The sequence below is a fragment of the Molothrus ater genome, chromosome 5 (assembly GCF_012460135.2).
Source record: "Molothrus ater isolate BHLD 08-10-18 breed brown headed cowbird chromosome 5, BPBGC_Mater_1.1, whole genome shotgun sequence".
Classification (NCBI taxonomy): Eukaryota; Metazoa; Chordata; class Aves; order Passeriformes; family Icteridae; genus Molothrus; species Molothrus ater.
Genome location: NC_050482.2, coordinates 1,126,976 through 1,140,411, shown reverse-complemented (window position 1 = coordinate 1,140,411; position 13,436 = coordinate 1,126,976). Strand labels below are relative to the sequence as shown.

Sequence of the window (13,436 nt, the reverse complement as noted above, 5' to 3'; positions counted from 1 at the left end):
GGATTGCTCCGGAAGCGATAACGGGACCGGGATCGTTCCCGCAGCACCTCCCAAGGACACACCGGCCCAGCAGCCCAAACAGCTCCGGCTGCCCCAAGGACGCGGCCCCGGAGCCGCTTCCCCAGCTGGAATTGTCTGGAAGCAGCAGCAGGAGCTCAAGGCTCCGGCTCTGGGGACAACCCCCCCATCCCACCGCCATCCCCGATCCCTCCTTGTCCCCCCCTCCACCCCAAAATCCCACCTGACCCCGCCTGACCCCAAGGACACTCGGGAGAGTTTGAGTTTTCCAATGTTTTATTTGTGTTTGAGATTACAGAGTCTTTATTGCTGATCTAATACAATCACTCAGACATTAATATTTAAAACATCCTTCTGAAATGTTACGGTTGTGACGTTTTTGTTTCCTCACTGCTGATGACGAGTTTTGTCTTATTATTATCTCTAAAGTTCAGAACAGAATTAATTTCCTTTATGCGATTTTGCTGGTGTTACCTAAAATCTCATTTTTCCTAAGTCTTGAAAAATGTGTTACATTAAAAAAAAAAAAAAAAAAGATGAAAGAAACCAAACCCCATTACACGTTTAATTTAGAGATGATCATAAGATATGATTCCAGGTTGATTAGGAAAAAAGCCAAGCGAGCCAAAAAGCTTTTACAGGAGAAGCAGAACATGGAGAAGAGCTTTAAAAATCGAGGTGGGAAAAGCCAGTTGGGATTTCAGTATTAATATATATATTTTTTTTTCCCTTCCTATCTACCTCGAAGATAAAAGGGGGTTAAAACTGGGCACGGAGGGATCTGGGGCTGTGCAGAGCAGGCACGGGGTGGGACGCGGCTCTGGGGATGAGAGGGGTCGGGATGAAAGGGGCTTTTCCAAAAGGGGCTTTTCCAGGGGGAAGTGGCTGTGCTTGGGTTGGGATGGGATTCCTGTTCTTCCCAAAGCTGCTCTGCCCCAGGGACCCCACAGCTACATCTCACCTGGGCCAGGAGCAGCTCCCACGCTCCCAGAAAACAGCAGGGGCTGACACAGACCAGGATCCAGCCCGGGGAGAAAGACCTGGGTGGGATGTTTCAAATTGCTCAGGGGATTCTTCCCAAAAAATCTCAGGATCTGGGTAAAATGAACGAGCAGAGGTCATTTCAAGTCTGTGCTTAGCAATCAGTCTACTGGAAGCTTCTCAAGGCCTGAAGGTCTCCTCAAGGCCTTCACAAAGCCCTGACGCCTTCCCAAGGTCTCTTCAAGGTTTCCTCAAGCTCTTCTCAAGGTTTTCCTTCCTGATTTTGAGAGATTTCAAAGAGAAACTTGGAATAAGCTGGCACATGGGAACGTTTGCTCTGGAGATGAGCGACTTGTGGCCAACCTGCCTCCAAATCTCCTGAGAGCCGTGGGAAGGACTTGAGGCCGTAATTCCTCCATTTTCCCTTCCTTGTGCGTGAACGAGCTGCCACAAAAAAGTTCTCCATGATGGCCAAGAAGCCCAGGAGGACAAAACACGGATCTGCAGCTGATGAGAGACTCGGGAACCAACAGGGAGGACAGAGGCTTCTGTGCTCACGGGGCTGGGCAGTTTCATTTCAGAAGGATCACGTTCTCCACGTGAGGGACAGAAGTGACTCCGCTCAAACACTTGGGAAGTCACCTTGCTAAGGGTCACGCTGTCCTGTGCTCAGGTGAGACATCCTGGGATAAAACAGGGAACTCTGGCAAATTTATTCTCCATCAGCTCTGACACGTCGAGGTGACCAAAGGGTTTTAGTGATGCTGAACTCTCCCTTCACACAGAATCCGTGGGGGCCGCTCCGGCGGACATCTCATACATTCCAAAGGGGAATTCCAGATTCATACAAATACGACCAGAAAATAAAACTCCGAAGGTTTCCAATGAGGACTGAAATTCAGCTGGAGAAGGACCTGGGTCCTCCCAGCCGGGCGGCCGGCGCGCTCTGCCTGGCGCGGCAGGAGCCGCCGGGCGCGGCAGCAGCATCGGTGGGCGAGGCCCTTCCAGCAGCGCTGGGAACACGACTTTGGTTGATCCAGAGAGGTTGGCACTCGGAACGACAGCAGCAGGAAAACGCCGCGGGGCTGTGCCCAGGGGAGCGGCGCCGGCTCCTCCGCGCGCTCGGGGCTCTCCCCGGGCCAGCGCCAACCCTTGGGCACAGCTCCGGGCAGTGCTAAGGCGAGGTTCCCCGGCCGGGCATGGCCCCGGGCACCTCCAGGGCACACGGAGAGGCTTCTCCAGCCAGATTCCCGAGGTGGCTCCCGGCCGGGCGGCAGCGCCTGGAGCCGAGGAGGATCTCGGCTCTGTTGTCAAAGCGCCGGGCATCCCCCGGCTGCCAGGATCCGGCGCCGCCGGAGAAGCGCTGGGGCACGGAGGAAACCAAAAGCGACTCCCAGGCCGGGTCCCGCCGAGCGGGGGGTGAGCAGGGGTAAGGGAATATTCCACAGCTCGATTCCAGCAGCTTCCTCCTCGCCTTCCCCGTCCTCCCAGCCCCGAAAAAGAACGAACCCAAAGAGAAAAATGAAAGGAACGGAAAGAAAATCCAGCGTCTCCCAGTCCCGCGGCAGGACGAACACCAGTGGCAGAGGCCACATGAACAGTATTCTAATTTAATAAATAAATAACCTAAAACACACTGTCGACTATGGCAGCAAGCCCGGCTCTAGCGTGGGAAGCTTGCGCGGTTTCATCCTGTACAGTAGTTGAGAAAGACTCGGGTGCTTGTTGCGGTTCCTCGCGATTCTCCGGGACGCGGCGGCAGGAACTCAATATCTGGGAAAAGGAGGAAGAAAGAGGCTTTGGTGAGTGAGGAAGGGATGAGAAGCCGTCCTGGCACCACCACGGTGGATTTTGGGAGGGGGAGACGCCAAGGACAGAAATGGCTGAGGAAGGGACTCGGTCCTCGCTGCCTCCCAGGTGCCCATGGGAAGTTGGAGGGGTCGTGGCTCCCCCTCAGGGCAGGGAATTCCCTGAGACCCTCAATGGATCCCAACCTCTCCAGAACAAACCTCGCTCCCAACAAGGCTGGGCCATGCCAGGCACCAAAACCAGGGACAAACCTCACTCCCAACAAGGTTGGGCCATGCCAGGCACCAAAACCAGGCACAGAGAACTGAACCAGAGGGAATTCCTCCACAGCTACAGGGAAGCACCAGGATTTTGCAAGGAAAAAAGCTGAGGATCTGGGAAAACCCAGTGATCCCCAAACTGGGAGTCTTCTGGTGCTCTCTGCCTGCCAAGAAAATCCCTTTTCCTGCAGGAAAAGGATCTGGGCTTCACCCTCCCCAGCAGATCCACTTTTGTGCAAAGCCATTTCATTTTCACAGTGGAAATTCATGGCAGTGCTGGCTAAAAAATGTGGAAAGGGAAGTGATCCAGGGCTCCTACTGAAAATTATTATTATTTTGGGGATCTGCCCAGCCCATGCTCAGGCAGGAGCCTTGGAGCTGAGCCTGTGGGAGCAGCCCCGGGGCCAAGGCTGCTCTGTGCCACCTCATCCTCCGTCAAACTTTAAAAATAAAGCTGCCACCGAGCCGGTGGCATCGCGCTGGCATCTGCCACGTCTGGGTGACAGCTGCTGCCACGCACAAAGGGCTCCCGTCCTGCCAAGAGCTCCTGTCAGGGCTCCAAGTGCACCATCCCCTTCCTGCTGCCCGCGCCGGGACTGAGCAGAGAGACCTCGGAATCATCTCAGGGTTTGTGTGGGGTTAAACCCCAGGTGTCCCCCACAGCAGGGCAGGAGCAGAGGCCTGGGAGGGGACAGGGCTGGGAGGGCACCTGTAGTAGTTGGGTTTGAAGGGTCCGTTCTTGTTGAGCCCCAGGTACTTGGCCTGCTCGTCCGTCAGCTCCGTCAGGTGCGCGTCGAACGTGGGCAGGTGCAGGCTGGCCACGTACTCGTCTGGGGGAGGGCAAAGAGGCCAGGCCTCGTCACAGCAGCCAAGGGAGGCCACAGCGAGGGCCCCGGGCTGAGGCACAACCCACCTGGCACCTCTGGTTGGTGACACCCCGCCCCAAGATCAGGATAAGCCAGCCCTGCCTCAAAACCTCCCAATTCCCACCAAAAAGCCCGGGGAAGTGCCCAAAGTGTGCTCAGGAGGGGGCTCTGCTGGGGGAGCTGCTGGCAGGGGTGAGGCCCCATCCCTGGCAGACCCCACAGGACACCCCCTGCACTGGGAGGCACCCCCTGCTCCCCACAGGTGCCACAGGAGAGCAGCAACAGCCCAGGGCCAGAGGGAAGGAGCTGCTGGAAGCCCCTGAGCTGGGCCCAGGGCCACCTCCCAGCTCTGACAGTGCCCAGCCTGGCCCAGTGGCACCTCTCAGATGTGACAGTGCCCAGCCTGGCCCTGGGCCACCTCCCAGCTGTGACAGTGCCCAGCCTGGCCCAGTGGCACCTCCCAGATGTGACAGTGCCCAGCCTGGCCCAGGGCCATCTCCCAGCTGTGACAGTGCCCAGCCTGGCCCAGTGGCACCTCCCAGCTGTGACAGTGCCCAGCCTGGCCCAGGGCCACCTCCCAGCTGTGACAGTGCCCAGCCTGGCCCAGTGGCACCTCCCAGCTGTGACAGTGCCCAGCCTGGCCCAGGGTCACCTCCCAGCTGTGACAGTGCCCAGCCTGGCCCAGGGCCACCTCCCAGCTGTGACAGTGCCCAGCCTGGCCCAGTGGCATCTCCCAGCTGTGACAGTGCCCAGCCTGGCCCAGTGGCACCTCCCAGCTGTGACAGTGCCCAGCCTGGCCCAGTGGCACCTCTCAGCTGTGACAGTGCCCAGCCTGGCCCAGGGTCACCTCCCAGCTGTGACAGTGCCCAGCCTGGCCCAGGGCCACCTCCCAGCTGTGACAGTGCCCAGCCTGGCCCAGGGTCACCTCCCAGCTGTGACAGTGCCCAGCCTGGCCCAGTGGCATCTCCCAGCTGTGACAGTGCCCAGCCTGGCCCAGGGCCACCTCCCAGCCCAACGCCCACGAGCAGAAGGCAGTGGGAACATTGTTACCCATTTTTTTAGGCAGCAAGTACACGTCCTGCTTGTAGCGGCCCTCGGGAGCGTTGTAGAGCTCTATCAGAGCCAGGGCCTGCAGAGAGGACACCGGGGTCAGGGCTGCTGTCCCTCAGAGCGGGGCCTGCCCCCAGCCCAGCCCAAGCCCCCTCACCTGGGTGGTGGCGGTGATGGACAGGACGAAGGTGGGCACGGTGGAGCAGCTCAGGTTCAGCAGGCGGCCCTGGAAGCAGAATCTGGCTGTTAACAGGGCCCCAAACCCAGTCTGCAACCCCACAGGAGGGACAGGAGCCACTGGAGCAATGTGTCCCTGCTGTGTCACCTGCACTGAGCCCCGAGGTGTGGCTGCCCCCAGGAAGTGGGAGATACCCTGGAGTGGGATGAATTAAAACAGGGGAGCTTTTCTTCACCCCAGGAACTCAGGGGGGCCCTGGTGGCTCTGCACAAGTCCCTGCCAGGAGGGCACAGCTGGGGGGGTCGGGCTGTGGTGCCCGACCAGGGACAGGGACAGAGGGAACGGCCTCAGGCTGGGCCAGGGGAGGGGCAGGATTGGATTTTAGGGGGAATTTCTCCATGGAAAGGGTGGTCAGGCACTGGCACAGCTGCCCAGGGCAGGGGTGGAGTCCCCATCCCTGCAGGGATTTAAAGCCCTGTGGATGTGGCGGCTTTGGCAGTGCTGGGAATGGTTGGCCCTGATGGATTCAGAGGTGTTTTCCAACCCAAAGCATTCTGTGATTCCAGGACTCCCTGGGCCAAACCCCACGAAGCACAGGGAGCCTGAGCTGCAGCTGCTCCCTCACCTCTGCCAGCAGCACGATCCTCTTGCCATCGGGCCAGATGACGTGATCCACCTGGGACCTCACCCGCTCCCAGGTGAGCTCAGGTGTGCGCAGGCTGGCCTGGAAAACGGGAAGCACTGTCAGCCCAGAGCACTCTGACCCTAAAAGAGTCGCCCCAAAGCACCATCATCCCAAACACCACTGCCCCAAAACACCATCATCACCCTAAAGCACTGTCAGCCCAAAACACCCTCACCCCAAACAGTGTCACTCAAAGCACCATCATCCCAAACACCATTGCCCCAAAACACCATCACCTCAAAACACATCACCCTAAAGCACTGCCAGCCCAAAGCACTCTGGCCCTAAAAGAGTTGCCCCAAAGCACCATCATCCCAAACACCACTGCTCCTAAGAACAATCACCCTAAAACACTGTAACCCCAAAGCACCATCACCTTAAAACACCATGATCCTAAAGCACCATCACCCTAAAACACCATCACCCAAAACACTGAGCCCAAAATGCCACCAGTCTGAAACACCATCGCCCCAAACACCATCTCCCCAAAATACCACCAGTCCAAACACTGTCAGCCCAAACCTCCATCACCCCAAACAGTGTCACTCTAAGTACAACCACCCCAAATACCATTGCCCCAAAGTGGCATCATCCTAAAGCACTGTCAACCCAAACCACCATTACCCCAAAGCACTCTGGCCCTAAAAGAGTTGCCCCAAAGCACCATCATCCCAAACACCACTGCCCCAAAGAACCATCATCCTAAAGCACTGTAACCCCAAAGCACCATCACCTTAAAACACCACGATCCCAAAGCACCATCACCCAAAACAGTGACAGCTGAAAATGCCACCAGTCTGAAACACCATCACCCCAAACACCATCACCCCAAAACAGTCACCCCAAACACCATCTCCCCAAAATACCACCAGTCCAAACACTGTTAGCCCAAAACTCCATCACCCCAAAACACCATTACCCCAAAGAGTGTCACTCAAAGCACAACCACCCCAAACATCATTGTCCCAAAGCACCATCACCTCAAAACACCATTATCCTAAAGCACTGTCAGCCCAAAACTGGGCACTCTGACCCTGAAAGAACCATAATCCTAAATCACTGTAACCCCAAACACCATCACCCCAAAAGAGTCACCCCAAACACCGTTCAGCCCAAAACATCGTTATCCTAAAATATCATTTGAACACTGTCACCCCCAGCCACCACCCTAAACCACCATCACCCCAAAACATCACTCAGAGCACCACCACCCCAAACACCACTGCCCAAAGGCACCATCACCCCAAAGCACTGTAACCCCAAAGCAAACACCACTGCCCAAAGGCACCATCACCCCAAAGCACTGTAACCCCAAAGCAAACACCATGACCTCAAAGCACCACCACTGTCAAACAGTCCCCTCAAAGCACCATGACTGCAAACCCCACGCCCCTAAACCCCAGCAGCCCCAAGCTGTGCCCCCACGCCCCGCAGGCCGTGCTCACCACGTCGATCTCGGTGTTGGAGTGTCCCATGTTGCAGACAATGCAGCTGTTCTTCATCCTGTCCAGATGTTCCCTGGTCACCACGTTCTTGTTCCCTGCCAGCACCACAGCCCCGCATCAATCCCTGTCCTGCTCCACCTTTGGGGCTTTCCCTCAGGCCCAGGCTGGGCTGGGGCCATTTTGGGGCGTGGATCCCTTTTGGGGTGGGCACCCCCTCTCCCGCCCTGCTGGCCCCGCACCTGTGCAGGTGATGACGATGTCCACCTGCCTGATGACCTCATTGAGCTTCACCAGCCGGAATCCGTCCATGCTGGGAGGGAAAACAGGGACAAAGTGAGCCCAGATCCTGATTTTGACCCCCAATGAGCCACTGGGAGTCTCTGGGGTCATCCTGGAGGGTCTGGGACATTTGTGAGGAGAAGTGAGAAGGGATTTTGGGGCTTTCCAATGTCCTGTCAAGGCCTCCTCATCTGCAAACCTCAATTCTCGACCCTGATGGGATTTTTAGAGCTGTTCCTCCTGCAGGGAACATCCAGGAGCTGTGGATCCGCTCAGAATCCAGGCTGGGATGGATTTAGAGCATCCTAAAAACCACCCCAAAGCTGTGGGTGCCTCTCACCACCCCAAAATCCTTATTTAGGCACCTGCAGAACCCTCAGAGTGCTGAGCCCTGGCAGGCCTGCCCTGCCCTCCCCAGCAAGGTGAGCTCAGGGATAACAAGGGCAGCCTGGGTTTTTTTGGGATTTGTTGACAATCCTCCCCAGAGCTCCTTCCTGTGCCTCTCACAAGCTGCAAAATTGTAGTTACTAAAAAAATAAAAGTCATTTTTTTTTTCTGCTGCATGTCCCCATTTCCTGAGCTTTTCCCCACTGCAAGCTCCTCCTGAGAGGGGCCCCGTGCTGCTGCTGCTGCTGCTGCCTCAGGCAGGGAAGAGATTGCTGGAAATTCCCAGCTGAGGATGGATGAAGGTCACAGAGCAGCCCAAAAGTTCATCAGCTCTGCTAATTAGAACTCATTAGTCCCCTCAGCACAACAACCTGGGGAGGAGCAGGCTGAGGGTTATGGGGGGCTCTGGGTGTTTTTGGGATCCCAGAGCTGGGGATGCACGAGGAGGATCCAAACCCAGAGGGGTTCGGGGGCTCACAGGACCCCAAACACCCCCAGGGTGAGGTGGGGGCACAGCCCTGGGAGAGCCAGGGAGCAGCAGCTCATCCCCAAAATCCCTGCAAGCCACACCCCAAACTCCTGGCACCTGCGGGATGGGATAAACTGGAGATGCTTTAGGGCAGATGGGATAAACCAGGAGATGCTTTAGGGCAGATGGGATAAACCCAGGAGATGCTTTAGGGCAGATGGGATAAACCAGGAGATGCTTTAGGGCAGGGCCCTTTCCTGGGGTGAGATAAACCCAGGAGATGTTTTAGGGCAGGGCCTGTTTCATGGGATGGGATAAACTGGGGGATGTTTTAGGGCAGGGTCCCTTCTCTGGGATGGGACAGAGTGGGAGATGCTTTAGGGAAGGGCTCCTTTCTGGGATGAGATAAACTGGGAACTGCTTTAGGGCAGGGCCTGTTTCATGGGATGGGATAAACTGGGAAGTGCTTTAGGGCAGATGGGATAAACCAGGAAATGTTTTAGAGCAGGGTGCTTTCCTGGGATGGGATAAAGCAGGAGATGTTTTAGGGCAGATGGGATAAACCAGGAGAGGCTTTAGGGCATTTCTGGGACGGGATAAAGCAGGAGAAGCTCTAGGGCAGGCCCCAGGGCAGAGCTGGGGCTGCAGGGATCCTTTGGGAAGGGATTTCCAGGGCAGGGAGGGTTCCAGCCCTACCAGGCCTGCAGGGCGCAGATGGGGTCGATCTCGGTGACGTAGACGATGGAGCCCATGGCCTTCAGGGCAGCACAGCAGCCCTTCCCCACCTGCAACAGGGACAGGCTCAGGGAAACCCCATCCCTGGGGCAGCAACCCCATCCCTGGGGCAGCAACCCCACTGCTGGGGCAGCAACCCCATTGCTGGGGCAGCAACCCCGCTGCTGGGGCAGCAACCCCACTGCTGGGGCAGCAACCCCGCTGCTGGGGCAGCAACCCCACTGCTGGGGCAGCAACCCCACTGCTGGGGCACAAACCCCACTGCTGGGGCACCAACCCCATCCCTGGGGCACCAACCCCATCCCTGGGGCACCAACCCCATTGCTGGGGCACAAACCCCGCTCCTGGGGCAGCAACCCCACTGCTGGGGCAGCAACCCCACTGCTGGGGCAGCAACCCCACTGCTGGGGCAGCAACCCCCCTTGCTGGGGCAGCAACCCCCCTTGCTGGGGCAGCAACCCCCATTGCTGGGGCAGCAACCCCATCCCTGGGGCACAAACCCCACTGCTGGGGCACAAACCCCATCCCTGGGGCACCAACCCCGCTGCTGGGGCACCAACCCCATTGCTGGGGCACAAACCCCGCTCCTGGGGCAGCAACCCCATTGCTGGGGCACCAACCCCACTGCTGGGGCACCAACCCCATCCCTGGGGCAGCAACCCCACTGCTGGGGCACCAACCCCATTGCTGGGGCACAAAGCCCTGGAGCTGGAGCAAGCTGAGACCCAGGCCTGCCTTAGGGAAGATGGGCACTAAAAGCCCCACTGGGTCTGGTCCCAGGGATTCTTTTCCCCCAAAACATCCCAAGTGATCCCAAGGGAAGTTCCAGAGCCTCCTGCAGCCTTTGCTCCACTCAGGAAGCTTTAGGGGTAATTAATCTCAGAGGGTTAATGAGTTTTAACCTTTGCCCAGCATAGGCAGTGCAGGGAATCCAGGTTAAAATGTTCCCAAAAATGGGATTACAGCAGGAAAAACCATTCCAGCTGCTTGGACATTAAAAATATTCCAGTAGAGCACCCACTGCAACTGGTGTGAACTGGTCCTGAGAGAAACTGGGAAAAGAGGAATATTCCCATGGGGAGAGAGGGTGGGTGAAGGGGTAAATCAAGATTAATTCTCCCTTGACCACACTGGAATGCCCAGAACATCTGCAGAACCTCTGATTTTAGTAAATTCAGATAAAATATAATATTAAAATTACAGAAATATGTGTTGTATCAATATGTGGGCATGCCAATATCCAGATATTAAAGATACACAGAATATTTAATGTATTTTTTTTTAACATTCAGCTTTGGCACCTCTTTAATAATAAAGAAATGAAGAAAACTTTCAGTTTTTGGCAAACTCCTGAGGTTTGGAGGGTCCTGCAGGTGCAGAGCAAAGACCTGAGGGTGGAGGAAGCTGTGCTGAGGGTTTACACATGGAATTCCCAGTGGGAAAAGGAGGAAAACTGGGAAAATGGAGCCCCTTACCTCCCCATAGCCACAAACCACCACCTGCTTCCCTCCAAACATCATGTCTGTTGTCCTCTTCAGGCTGAGGAAAAAGGGGAAAAAACCCAATTAAAGGTCAGAATTCCAGCCCAGCACTAAGAGCTGCTCCAAGGATGGAGCCACAGCTGGACCCTCCATCCCTGAAATTCCAGGGGAAGAGAAAACCCCAAAAACACCTAAAAATTCCCTTTTCCTTTTGGAAGGGTTGGGGTTCTTTTGTTCTCCCAACAAAGAGGATGGAATTTGGGTTTGGAGCCCTTTTTTTGTTGATTTTTATTCATTTGCCCTTTGTTTTGACACTCCCAAAATATCGAAAATCCTCTCCAAAAATCCTTCAATCTGAATTTTTATGGCCAACCCCAAGTGCCCCCCAAGGAAGAGCCCCAGGAGCAGCAGGGCAGTGGGAACGCCTTGCCAGAATCCCAGAGCTTTTCCCAAATGAAGCTGCCCCTTCCTCTGCTTTCCTCCTGCTCCCTCCCTGAGCGTGTCCTACATTCCAGGCTATTTTTAGCTCTGGAGTAAATAGGTTAGCAGTGCAGGGAAGGTGAAATTCCCTCCCTTTTCCAGGGGAATTCGGCTAAAACACACAGCAGCTTTGAGGCACCCGTGCTCTCATCTGCCCTGACCCCGCCTGAAATTCCTGCACCAGGCTGAGCCCAAATCCCAATTTACCCCCAAGGTGTTTGCATGGAATCCCAGGAGTTTTTGGGTTGGAAGGGACCTTAAATCCCATCCCATCTCATCCCAGGGACACCTCCCACCGTCCCAGGCTGCTCCAGCCCCAGTGTCCAGCCTGGCCTCGGGCATTGCAGGGATGCAGGGGCAGCCCCAGCTGCTCTGGGAATTCTGTTCCCATATTTCACCCCCTCGTTATTCCCATTCCCTGTTCCTTGCACATCCCAAATTCACGGATTGCTCATGGACTGTGCCACAAACGATGTCACAACAAGGACAAAACCTGTCCCAGCCTCACTTGGCCGTGATGGAATTTGGGGCTGCAGGGACACAGACACCCAATTCCATGGAAAGAAAGGGAATAAAGAGCTGGAGAGAAAAAAGGGATAGAGGGACACACATGGGACACAGGCAGATTTTATCCAAAGGGGAGAGGGACAGGACAGGAATTCTGATGTGCACCAGAGGTAAGGAAGGATTTTATTCTCTGACACATGAATTGAGCTGAGATGATCCAAATGGCAGCAGAGCAGGGCCCTGTGGGAATTCCTCCCCATTCCTTGTGGGAATTCCTCCCCATTCCTTGTGGGAATTCCTCCCCATTCCTTGTGGGAACTCCTCCCCGTTCTCTCGTTCCCCCATGGGAATTCCTTCCTGTTCCCCATGGGAATTCCTCCCTGTTCCCTGTGGTGATTCCTCTCTGTTCTCTGTGGGAATTCCTCTCTGTTCCCCATGGGAATTCCTCCCTGTTTCCTGCAGGATTTCCTTCCCATTCCTTGTGGTAATGCCTCCCCATTCCCCGTGGGAATCCCTCCCCATTCCCCTGGGATCCCTCCCCATTCCCCTGGGATCCCTCTCACCCATCCAGGATGGACTCCCTGCAGCAGTAGAGGTTGTCAAACTTCTGCTTGGTGACCGAGTCGTTGACGTTCATGGCTGGCACGCAGAGCTTCCCGGCCTTGGAGAGCTGGTACAGCCTGGCACAGGCACAGAGCCAGGGGTTATCCAGGGAATTCACCCCTGCTCTCAGGGGCTTTGGGATGGAAAGGACCCTAAAGATCAGCCTGGCCATGGCAGGGGCCCTGGACACTGTCCCAGTGTCCAGCCTGGCCTGGGGCACTGCAGGGATGCAGGGGCAGCCCCAGCTGCTCTGGCAATCCCAGCCCAGCCAGGAATTCCTCATTGCCAAGATCCCATCCCTGGCTGCCCTCTGGCACTGGGAGCCATTCCCTGGGTGCTGTCCCTGCAGGCCTTGGCCCCAGTCCCTCTGCAGCTCTCCTGGAGCCCCTGCAGGCCCTGGAATGTGCTGGAAGCTCTCCCTGGATCCTTCCCTTCTCCATCATCCCCCTGCTCTCAGCTCTGGGCACAGACTCAACTCCTCATAGCAGGAAAATCACTAAAAATGAATTTAAACATCTCACTGTGGCTCTTTTTTCAAGAGAGTCTGAAAATCCTGTTCCTGCTCCAGTCCTTGGGAACGAGAACCTGCCTTTGGAAATCTCTTCTTCCCACACTGGGATTTCAGATCCTAAAAATATCACCAGTCCTCCTCCTGACCCCACTGGTGCAGAGCTGGAGCCACTTCCCTGTTTCACACATTTCATTCCCTGCTCCAGGAGCTGCCTGAACCTCTGGCCAAGCTCTGATCCAGCTCAGAGCTGCAGCCAAGCCTCTCCCCCTGCAGGAGCTCAGCAAACAGTGCTGCTCTCCTCAGCTCCCCATTCCCTGGCACCTGTGATGGGATGAATTCCATGGAAAACCTCCTGTGACGCCTCCCAACCCCCAGAGCTGCTCCCACCCCAGCTCTGCTCCTGCCAGGGACTCAGGGGTTTCACTCACTCATCCCTCATGTTCTCCCTTCCCCAAAAACAGCTCAGTTCCTCTTCCCAAATCTCGCTTCTTCCCACGGATTTAGGGCAGGGCTGTGCTCCTCATCCCTCCCGTTCCATCTCCACACCAGGTGAGAGCCTCTCCTCCCACCCCAGGAGGGGCTCCTGCTCCTCGTGGGAGCTCAGAGCAGCTCCAGGTGTCCTGCTCAGATTGAAGCAGTTTCCATGCAGAGCCAGGCCTGGGGAAAAGCAGAGCCCAGCTGCTGGAGGGGGC

The 13,436-nt window shown here is 56.3% G+C and overlaps 1 protein-coding gene across 1 annotated transcript in view; it reads right to left on the bottom strand.

Annotated features, from left to right (window-relative positions):
- Positions 1–276: 276 nt before the first annotated feature.
- Positions 277–13,436, bottom strand: part of AHCYL2 (adenosylhomocysteinase like 2) — a 66,434-nt gene continuing 53,274 nt past the window's right edge. The window contains exons 8-17 of the mRNA XM_036400757.2: positions 12,194–12,310; positions 10,638–10,701; positions 9,124–9,212; positions 7,532–7,602; positions 7,293–7,387; positions 5,788–5,886; positions 5,142–5,210; positions 4,985–5,063; positions 3,778–3,898; positions 277–2,772 (exon numbers count right to left, since the gene is read on the bottom strand). Coding sequence (XP_036256650.1) covers positions 2,766–2,772; positions 3,778–3,898; positions 4,985–5,063; positions 5,142–5,210; positions 5,788–5,886; positions 7,293–7,387; positions 7,532–7,602; positions 9,124–9,212; positions 10,638–10,701; positions 12,194–12,310 — 811 coding nt within the window. The 3' untranslated portion in view covers positions 277–2,765. The remainder of the gene's footprint in view (positions 2,773–3,777; positions 3,899–4,984; positions 5,064–5,141; positions 5,211–5,787; positions 5,887–7,292; positions 7,388–7,531; positions 7,603–9,123; positions 9,213–10,637; positions 10,702–12,193; positions 12,311–13,436) is intronic.